This window comes from Urocitellus parryii, chromosome 5, assembly GCF_045843805.1.
Source record: "Urocitellus parryii isolate mUroPar1 chromosome 5, mUroPar1.hap1, whole genome shotgun sequence".
NCBI lineage: Eukaryota > Metazoa > Chordata > Mammalia > Rodentia > Sciuridae > Urocitellus > Urocitellus parryii.
The window spans coordinates 107,294,931-107,305,391 of record NC_135535.1 but is presented as its reverse complement, the minus strand read 5'-3'; the positions used below and the strand labels follow the sequence as shown (position 1 = coordinate 107,305,391).

Sequence of the window (10,461 nt, the reverse complement as noted above, 5' to 3'; positions counted from 1 at the left end):
CCATCCTGGAAGCTGGGGACAGGTTTGTCCTCTCTTGCAGTCCTTCTTCTGCCCAAAGAAAGGGCAATTCTTTCTAGCCTTCTCTCTGGATCCCCTGTACCTTTCTCCCTCCCTAGGATCAGGCCCAGGGGCAGCTGGTTAGGGTTTGTTGAGAAGAAGGATTATCCAGATCAGTCCCTTCTAATCTCAGCTCCTGTCTGTACCCTCCCAGATTCACCATCCTCTTCTCCCACCTCCCTCAGCAGGGGAATACAATTTGGGGTGTTGACAGTGGGTCCGTCCATTGTCCTGATATCCTGGTTACTGGCCTGGTTTCTGAGCAGGCTCTGACTCCAAGATCTTGACCATAGGTGGGGGCTAGAGCTGAGGGGGCCACAGGAACTATGGCTTCTCCTGCTCCTCTCCCAAACCCCACCCTTAATCCTCACAGCTTTGCTCTGATCCATGGGGCCTGATGCTCTTATCTCTGCCTGCAGAGACTGACCAGGGAGGCACCCCTTCATCCCCTCCTCCCTCTCTAGGCTAGCTGTGGGGGGCCACTCCTTTCTCTAGCCCATATTCCTGCTCCCACCCCTCCTACAGGCTGGGCCCAAGTCTCTCTAGAAGCCACACACCTTCCTCCCTCCCTATCCTCTCCCCCAGTCCCTGCCAGCTGATTTCATTTGCCTGAGTTGTTGGTTGTTGTCATTGGCCCTACCCTTCCCAGTCAGTCTCCCCCCCCACCACCCAGCACAGTCAGGGCCAGGCCAGGCCAGCTTCTCTGGCAGCAGAGCGGGGCAGGTGACAGGCAGGCGTCGCAGCTGAGGGAGTGAGGAGGCGCCTGGGAACCGGAGCTGGAAACCTGGGATAGGTCCAGCCAGAGCCCAAGTAAGAGGGAACTGGCCGGGGGCTCTTCCTTCTGGGGTTGGGGGGCCGCAAAACAGAAAGGGCTGGGGTTGGAGGCATAGGACTCCAAATGGGAGGATCTAGCTGGGGAAGGGGTTCAGGCACCCTCTCCATAGTTTTCCCATTTACCATAATGGGACCCAGTCTGGGGTGGGGTGTGAAGGACAGAAAAATGGCCTGCCAAATCTGCCCCATGTTCCTGGCAGGAGCCGGAGCTACCCCTCTACCTGTCCGCCATGGGGGAAATGGAGCAGCTGAGGCAGGAAGCGGAGCAGCTCAAGAAGCAGATTGCAGTAACCCCAGAACCTTCTCATTAGGGACCCCAGAAAACTGAGGATAAGAGGGAGTGTGGCCTGGGGGAAGAGGGCTGGGTTTTCTCCTGTTTGACACCTCAGAGGCCTCTGACCTAGAAGGGTCAGAGACTTTCTGAACTTGGATTTCACATTTGAGACTCCCCCAAAACCCAGAGCCCCATACCCATCTGTATCTGAGGCTCACACATGGTGACCCCCACCCTGCTTGTAGCTTTCCCTGATATCTGCTTTCCCTACAGGATGCCAGGAAAGCCTGTGCTGACACTACCCTGGCAGAGGTGAGACCCCCCTATACCCCCAAGGGTAGGTCATGAGGGGAGAGGACAGGAGCTCCCTGACTAGCAACAAACTGGTGCCTGGGCTTTTTAGTACAGTGTGTTCTTGGAGTAAGGAAAGGCATTAATGAATTCATTCAACAAACATTTAGAGAGAGCTGCTCTGTGCCAGGTACCATATTAAATGCTGAAGATGCAGACATTGTTCCTATTCTCATCCAAAAAACAAGAGTGATGATAGCCCCTCTTGGGCCCTGGAGATGAAAGAAGTGAGAGGGCTTGGCAAATCCTGAAGGCCACATAGATTCTAGTTGATGGTTATCTAAGACTGATTTCCACTAATTCTAAGATATGCATTTCTTAATTTTTTAGGCATCTCTGAAATCAAGATGTATCCAACAATTGGATGATGCCCTACAATTATTATTGATAGCACTTTTGCTTTCATAGTGGGACATAAAATAACGGTGCTTTTTAGAATTGATGGCATATTAGATTGGATTAAATATGTTAATAATAGTAAATACCGTAGGCCAGACCCTGGGCTAAATTGTTTAGGTGCATAATTTCACAGAATTTTCATGACAACTCTGCAAGATAGGTGCTATGATATGCCTCATTTTATACCTTGAGGAAGAGGGTAAGTAACTTGACCAAGATAATAAAACAAGTAATGGCAAATTGAGTCTGTTGATTCTGGAGCCCCAGTCTAAGTCTAGAGGCTGGCTAGCATTCAAGGGGCCTAAAATCTCAAATTTTAGGAGGTGAAATGCAGGGTCATAGTGATACCTGGGTACCCAGTTAGAGCTGGCCATGCTGCAGTGGTGTGAGAGAGCAAGTGCCTACAGGCTTGGGAAAGCAAACTGTGTACATCTTTTCCCAAGTTCATTTTGGAAGCTTGAAATTGATCAAGGTGTGAGAATTTACATTAGAAAAACCTCTCCTTCCTCCCTGCAGTCTGGTGAAGTGTTGCTAAACACAGGCTACTGGTCATGCAAGCATCTGTCTCCCATAGGAGTCTGAATCACTTCAGGGCAAGGACTTATTTCTCTAAGGCCAGGGCTGGGAGAAGGGGGGCTACCCTTGGAGCAGGAACTTGTATTGATCAGTGGCTGTGGAAGATATCTGACATCTAATCCCCCTTTCTCTGCAGCTGGTGTCTGGCCTAGAGGTGGTGGGACGAGTCCAGCTGCGGACACGGCGGACATTAAGGGGGCACCTGGCCAAGATCTATGCCATGCACTGGGCCACTGACTCTAAGTGAGGCTTGAGAAGAGCCCAGAGGGGAAGGGGAGGCAGGGAAGAGAGGTGTAGATGACATGGGTTGCCCTTTCCCTAGGCTGCTGGTAAGTGCCTCGCAAGACGGGAAGCTGATTGTGTGGGACACCTACACCACCAACAAGGTACCAGCCATACCTACCCACCTCCACCACCACAATCTTCCTATGCCCACTCTCCTCTGCCCCTGAGCACCTGGAGCTCAGCTCAGTTCTCACCTCTGCCTGAATCTGCCCTCCCTGCAGGTGCATGCCATCCCACTGCGCTCCTCCTGGGTCATGACTTGTGCCTACGCCCCATCGGGGAACTTTGTGGCATGTGGGGGACTGGACAACATGTGCTCCATCTATAACCTCAAATCCCGTGAGGGCAATGTCAAGGTCAGCCGGGAGCTCTCTGCTCACACAGGTGAGAGATCCTCTCTTCAGTTCAGGCCCCTGGCAGGTTGTGCCCTTGCAGCCTGGGGCACTGTCCTTCTAACCACCTCCAGGTTATCTCTCCTGCTGTCGCTTCCTGGATGACAACAACATTGTGACCAGCTCAGGGGACACCACGTGGTGAGGACCAATTGCTGTGGGTGCTGGGGCCTGGGAGATAGTCCTGTTTGGGGCACATGTGGCCTCTCAGTGATAACTTACCTCCCTCTTGGCAGTGCTCTGTGGGATGTTGAGACGGGGCAACAGAAGACTGTGTTTGTGGGACATACGGGTGACTGTATGAGCCTGGCTGTGTCTCCAGACTACAAACTCTTCATTTCGGGGGCTTGTGATGCCAGCGCCAAGCTCTGGGACGTGCGGGAGGGGACCTGCCGTCAGACTTTCACTGGCCACGAGTCTGACATCAACGCCATCTGTGTGAGCGCCTCTCCCTGTGCCCATTCCCGATACCACCTCACCCCATAACATACATTCCTTGCCTCCCCCAGAGCTCCCTTAGCCCCTTATTTTTCACTTCTTACTTTGAAATAATTTCACCTTATAGGACAGTTACAAAACTAACAAAAGAAGGCTAAGGCTGGAAGATTGCAAGTTCAGAGCCAGTCTCATCCACTTAGTGAGAGCCTAAGCAACTTAGCGAGTCCCTGTTCCTCAATAAAGCAACTTAGTCACTAAGCAACTTAGCAAGTCCCTGTCTCTCCACGTCAAGCTCAAGGGCTCAGTGATTAAGCACTCTTGGGTTCAATCCCCAGTACCCTCCCCCCCAAAAAAAAAACTAAACTAATAAAAGAACTGCCAGGTACCTTTAAGTTAGACACACTGTTAACATTTTGCCACATTTATTTATCACTGTTTCTGGAGACACACACACATATATATATATACACATACACACCAGGTGTCTGCCCACTTCTTACTGATTCTGTTTACTTTTGTTTTGAGATGCTGGGGATTGAGGAATCCCTGTAAATGCTAGGCAACCATGGAGCCACACCCCCAGAGTCCTTTCTCTGGGTCTTTTGATAGTAAGTTGCAGACATCATACAACTTTACCCCTTAAATACTTCTAAAAAATAGGCCATCCTCTAATGTAGCCACTGTATAATTCTTAAAATCAGGAATTCAACATTGACACAATACTGTAGTATACATTCAGATTTAACCAGTTATCAGCCAAGTGGCATATGCCTATAATTCCAGTGACTTGGGAGGCTGAGGCAAGAGGATCTCAAGTTTCTTAGCAATTTAATGAGACCCCCAGCAACTTAGTGAAAAACCCTGTCTTAAAATAAAAAACAAATAGACCTGGGGAATGTAGCTCAATGGTAAAGTGTCCTTGGGTGTAATCACCATTACAAAAAAAAAAAAAAAAATTAATCGGTTATCAAAAAATGTCCTCAAAGGCAATGTGTTTTTCTGTCCAGGATTCAATGCAGAAACCTATGTATTTCCTATCACATTATTTTTTTTTTAAATATTTGTTTTAGTTGTAGTTGGACACAATACCTTTATTTTATTTATTTATTTTTATGTGGTGCTGAGGATCGAACCCAGGGCCTCACACGTTTGGTGAGCGCTCTACTACTGAGCCTCAACCCCAGTCCCCTTATCACATTCTTTTAGTTTCTAACTAGAACCATTTACCCACCTTTCTCTTTCATGACATTAACATTTTCTTGAGTACAAATAAGTTTCTATACTTTCCCTATGAGTTTATCTGAAGTCCCTTATGATCAGATTCATTTTATTTTATATAGCTGAACTGGCCCTATTCTTATATACCCTAACCAGCCCACTTGTGTAAAATCTGTGATGACCTCAGCCCTTCTAGCTATGTGACCTCAGAAGAGCCCTTGTGCTCTTGCCTGCAACATGGGAATAACACCTGCCTGAAGCACTGTAGTAAGGATCAACGAAGGTGATGGGGGAGCTGTGCCTGAGCCAATATGTGATAAATTTCAGCAGTGAATAGCCAAGCTCTGGCTGTTTCTCACCTCAGGCCAGGGAAGGGACAGGCAGGTGGACTGAGAAAAAAAGCTTGCCCTGAGCAATCAGGTGGGGGCCAGAGAACAGGCAGGAGGGCAGTGGCTGCCTCCAGTCTGAGTCCCATCTGCTTTCCCACCCGTACCCTCAGTTCTTCCCCAATGGAGAGGCCATCTGCACAGGTTCAGACGATGCTTCCTGTCGCCTCTTTGACCTTCGGGCAGACCAAGAACTGACCAACTACTCCCATGAGAGCATCATCTGTGGCATAACATCTGTGGCCTTCTCACTTAGTGGCCGCCTGCTCTTCGCAGGCTATGATGACTTCAACTGCAATGTCTGGGATGCCTTGAAGTGTGAGCGTGTGGGTAAGGACCCAGCCCCCAGCCCTCCTTCCCAGTTCTGTCCCTTCCTACCACCAATCTTTATAGGTACCATCTTACTACTGCTGCTCTTCCCTAATTACTGGATAACTCTACCCTAAAAAACCATCATCCCTTCTTCCCAATTTAGGACCATGTCCCCTCTCCTCCCCTGCCCAGTGGCATGGCTGCTCCCTGCTGGCCACTCCCACATCTGTGGACCTTGAATGTCCAGTCTATTCTGGGTGCCTGAAGCTTTAAGAACATGCACTGAAGGGAAGGTTAGTCTCAGGGAGCCAAGGAAGAGAGTAGAACCAAGATCTGAAGTGCCTGGAGCATCCTGTAGCCCCAATCTAGGGACTTGTCTTGGATCAGCCTGGACTAGAGCTGAAGCAGATAATTTCATTTCTTCAACTGGGAGAGACCAGGTGCTAAAAAACTTGGGCCTGAGAGTCAGGATCAAAAACCTAATTTGGTTGCTTATTGTCTAAGTCCCTTTGCACAAGTCACTTCTCTCTGGGCCTCATTTTCTTCATCTATAAACAAAGGAACTAGATGAAAAGGGTGTCCCTTCCCTATTTCCCCATTCCCATCAAGGTGACCCTAGCTTTTCTCATAGCACACAACACTTTGAACCTTTCCCTGCCTGCCCCACCCTACCCCCAACCTGAGTTCTAGACAGAGGAATTGGCCTCAAGAGTAATCCCTCCCCTTAAGGCTAATCCTCTTTTAGTCCTTTAGTCTCCTTCAGGGGCTGAGTCCAGCCTACCCCATCTATGGTTCCTGCACACACACACACACACTACTTTCCAAGACACATGGGAGGATGGCTGATTCCCTTTCCTCCTCCTTAGGCATCCTCTCTGGTCATGACAACAGGGTCAGCTGCCTGGGGGTCACAGCTGATGGGATGGCTGTGGCCACTGGTTCCTGGGACAGCTTCCTCAAAATCTGGAACTGAGGCCTGTGGAAGGCCATGAAGATACTCAGCTGACCCCCGACACCTGATCTCTTTTAGGGTCTCTCTTCTATATCCCAGGGGCCACTCCCACTAAGCTTCTTCCTCTGAGGTAATGGGAGTATGGGAGTGTGCCTTTGGGAGGCAGTATCAGGGACAAAGGGGCAAAGAACTGCCCAATCTCCTCCCATGGCTTCCCCTCCCTAGAGTCCTTACAGCCTTTCCCTTAGGTGCAACCCTTACCCATTCCTTTGTAGGCCTAGAAGTTTTCCAAGGTGAAACCTCAGGCCCTAGGAGTCCTCCTCTAAGAGCCATTACTTTTGTACACAGCCCTGTGACTATGGCTCTAACACTGATAGACTCCTGGTCCTTTTCTCCTTCATGCTCTCTCCTTTTTCTATTTTTTGTTCCTCTCCCAAAGTACTTGTAATAAAATGTAGAACTCGGTACCTCTGTGATATTTGGCTTCCATTCCTCTTCCAAAATGACGTAGGTCCCACTTAAGGGAAATAAGGTAATATTGGTGATTTGATGAAGGCTGGATACTGTGCAGATTGTGTACAGGAAGAAGGCTGAAGGCAAAAGCTGTAGGGAGACCTGAGTGGGTCAGAGAAAAAGGTGAACTCACAGGTGGCTGGGGGTTTGTATGTGTACAACAGTTCACTATTGCCTACTGTAGTGAATATGTATGCATGTGTGTGTGTTGTGCAGGGTTAGATTATAAAAGGACTCTAATGCAAGGCTAACAAGTCCAGACTTTACTCTTCATATAATGGGAGGTCACTGAAGAGTTTTGAGCAGAGGAATATGATCGGTTATGCTTCTAAAAAAGAATGCTCTAACAGCAGTGTAGGCTGGTAGAATGGAAGGAGAGACTGGCACTCTGGAGATGAGGTAGGAGGCATGTGGCAAGAAATGCAAGAGAGACAGGACAGCACTGAGGATGTAACTCAATTGCAGAGTACTTGCCTAGCATACACAAGGCTCTGGGTTGGATCCTCAGCATCTCAAAAAGTGACAGGACAGGGGGCAAGGGAGAGGAACTGGGAAGAGATTAAAAGACATAAAATTATCAAGATTTAGTGACCAACTGCTAAGATATGGGATATTAAGAGGGAAGGATTTGATATGATGGCCAATGTTTGGGATTGGGCAGATGAATAGATGCTATTCACAAGAACAGGGAAGAGGGAATGAGAAATAGCTTTTGGGGGAAGATCATAAATTCAATTGTAGATAAATTGACTTTAAAGTGCTTATAGGGCAGTTACATAAGGATCAGGGTTAGAAAGAAAAAGACCTAGAAGTTACCAAAAACTAGGTAAAGGATAGCTAAAGTTCTAGAAGTCAACACTTAAAAGAGAACAAGAGAAAAGGGCCAAAGAAAGAGCCTTGGGGAACACCATGACTTAAGGAAGGTATGCAAAAATGAGTCAGAAGTATCAGTGGGGAGATACACAGGGAATACAAGGTTGCCATTCTACACACAGAAGAGCCACTGCAAGCTTTAGGTCTTTTAAAAGCATCATTTAAAATAATTTCCTTTAATACACAAGAAATATACAAGACAAAAAGTAAGTCTGATAAAATTCTAAGTCCCAGAGTTGGTAGTTTTGGAGGAATCAAAGAAAATAAGCCTTTCCTCAGTCTCCCTGGGAAAGAAGGGGTGACAGGAAACAGAATATCACCAGGCCCAAGGTGAATCCAGTATAGGGGTAACACAGGGCCTAGCTCTCTACCAAAGCAAAGTGCTGGTTTTCCTTGTCATGGTCCTGGCCTTGCTCCCATGCTCGTCCTCCAGTTTTCAGAAGTCGTCCAGTTCCAAGAATGGCTCCTTCCTTTAATTCCCTAACATTTTCACTTAGGGGAGAAGGTCGCTTACCCTGCAAAAGGCAGTATGTGAGTTGGGGGAACAGGGGATAGATGTTGTTCAGGAGAGGGAAGACCTGGGTAAAAGGGCCTCCCACCCTCTATGTTGGATATCTTAGTAATAGCTTTCACCCTTTCTCTTTACCTGCCGTGGTGTCAGGGTCCCTGGGGAGTTGTCATCCTGCAGGATGGTGAGGGGGGATCTCCCTAGGACCTTGTTTGGTTTCCGTCTACTGAGCTTAGAACCTAGGGTGAGTAATGTGTTAAAGCAAGTACTCAAAATAGGGGGCTTGCAGTTTATTTTCCCCATACTCATCCATGTACATTATCCCAGGATATTACCCTATTTTCTCTTCCCTATACCTTGCCCTTAGATTTTATACCTGAAGATCGAGGACTCTCAGGGTCTTTTGAGAGTTTGTCTGAGCTCTGGCTGGCCACAGGGGTTTCTGTGGGATGTCTTGCATCCTCTTGAGAAGACACCTGTTTGGAAGGGAGCTCAGTGTCGTTCCAAGGTAGCACCTGGTCCTTAAGGGATAACTGGGTATCCAGAGGCAAGTCCAATTCAGAAGATGAAGGTACTCCCAGGGGCAGAACAAATTCTGGGGGAGGATCTGATTTGGATGCTTCAGTCTCAAATACTTCACTCAGCTCTCTTATTACTGGACTCTGAGGGTCTAAAGGAAAAAAAAATGACTTAAGTAGTAATCTACTTTTAGGATACAAATTTATAATGATACAAATCATTCAGCAGGGAGGGAAAGATACAGGAACCTTAGGGCTTGTGTCTGGGTGGTTGAGGGAATGGGAAGAATGAAATCAAAGTAAGAGGGCAAAATGTTGATAAGAGTGAGATGGTGAGATGCAAACTGGGGATGTAATTCAGTGTCAGAGCGTGCAGTAGGCCCCAAGTCTGATCCCCAGCACCTCCCCCTGCTCAAAAAAAAAAAAAAAAAAAAAAAAAGTCTTGAAAGGATGGCTTCATCACCTTGACTCCACCCAAGAATAATAAAGGATGGCCTCATCAACACTCCCTGGGTCCAACACTTACCTGCACTGCTGGTCTTCATAGGTGTCCGTGCAATGCCAAGAGTAGGTGAGCGGGGATCTGAGTCCAGGGCCTGTTTTGGACATTTCAGTTGTTCTCCTGCTGGTAGGCTTGACTGTGGGGAGCTCTCCACCTGTCAGGACAATAGGCTAGAACAAGCCTGGGCCCTGATTTTCTTATCTCCTCCCCATTTTCCAGGCAGGAATTGCTAAGGCTCTCAGACATTCAACCTACCCCATGCAGAATGAGCATGTAAGAAAATGTCTCCGGTGGGGTGGGGGTATGAGGGCTCTCCCAGAATCAGGTTAGGCAGAGGCCCAAGGATTCAGTTTCTCCACCTTTTTCATGATGGCCGAGTACCTGGATGGGAGTGCGCTGAATGCCGGCACTAGGTGAACGAGGGTCCGCTACTCGAGCCAGATGCTTGTTGTGCGGTGGAGCCCGCGCTGGAGTGACTGGGACGCTCTTGGCTGAGCCCATCTTCACTAGGGGCGGGGACAGGGCCCGGCAAGGGTAGAGGAGAGGATGCCTGTGAAAAGTGACTCAGGTCTCAGCTCTTACTGCGACCATGTCGGACCTCTGACTCCAAATCACTCAATTTTTCCAGCTGAGGAACTTCCTAGTCACTGGCCCAGAGGCCTCTGCAGGGTAATGACTACTCTATGAGTCGTTTAGAAAAGGACTCATTCTGGGTCTGCCGGATCTTCTAACTTATTCATTAATTTACTCAAATCACTTACCGGGCCCCAACTGGACTTTTGGGTGCACACAAGCAAGCGCCAGACTCAACTCCCGAAGCTAGGAGTTTCAAACTTCCCGCCACGCCCCTCACCCTTACTCTATTGGCTGGTTCGACGTATGCTCCCATAGGCTTGCTATGTGAGACCCGCCCCCAAGGAAGGAAGCCATTGGTCTATGAGGATGTCTATCATGAGGACTGCGGAGGAAAGGGCTTGGTTTGCCCAAGGGTGACGCCTCCTTGGTAGGTGGGGACTTTTTTTTATTATCTGTGAGCTGTACGTGGTGAAATTTTGATTAATGCCAGTCTTCAC

The 10,461-nt window shown here is 48.4% G+C and overlaps 2 protein-coding genes across 3 annotated transcripts; one reads left to right on the top strand and one right to left on the bottom strand.

Moving 5' to 3' along the window:
* Nucleotides 1–780: 780 nt before the first annotated feature.
* Nucleotides 781–6,890, top strand: Gnb3 (G protein subunit beta 3). The gene is made up of 10 exons (XM_026403264.2): nucleotides 781–867; nucleotides 1,092–1,178; nucleotides 1,439–1,477; nucleotides 2,628–2,734; nucleotides 2,814–2,877; nucleotides 2,998–3,160; nucleotides 3,243–3,309; nucleotides 3,405–3,606; nucleotides 5,324–5,540; nucleotides 6,389–6,890. The coding sequence occupies exons 2-10, from the start codon at nucleotides 1,122–1,124 to the stop codon at nucleotides 6,493–6,495; spliced, it is 1,023 nt and encodes a 340-aa protein (XP_026259049.1). The 5' UTR covers nucleotides 781–867; nucleotides 1,092–1,121; the 3' UTR covers nucleotides 6,496–6,890.
* A 1,329-nt stretch (nucleotides 6,891–8,219) lies between these two features.
* Nucleotides 8,220–9,889, bottom strand: Cdca3 (cell division cycle associated 3). Of its 2 annotated transcripts, none has more exons than XM_026403265.2 (5): nucleotides 9,770–9,889; nucleotides 9,413–9,542; nucleotides 8,745–9,038; nucleotides 8,507–8,607; nucleotides 8,220–8,375 (listed from the first exon to the last, which is right to left on the bottom strand). In XM_026403265.2, the coding sequence occupies exons 1-5, from the start codon at nucleotides 9,887–9,889 to the stop codon at nucleotides 8,220–8,222; spliced, it is 801 nt and encodes a 266-aa protein (XP_026259050.1). The 2 variants fall into 2 exon arrangements, with proteins under 2 accessions (XP_026259050.1, XP_026259052.1); XM_026403267.2 differs by having other exon boundaries at nucleotides 8,745–8,963.
* Nucleotides 9,890–10,461: the final 572 nt, after the last annotated feature.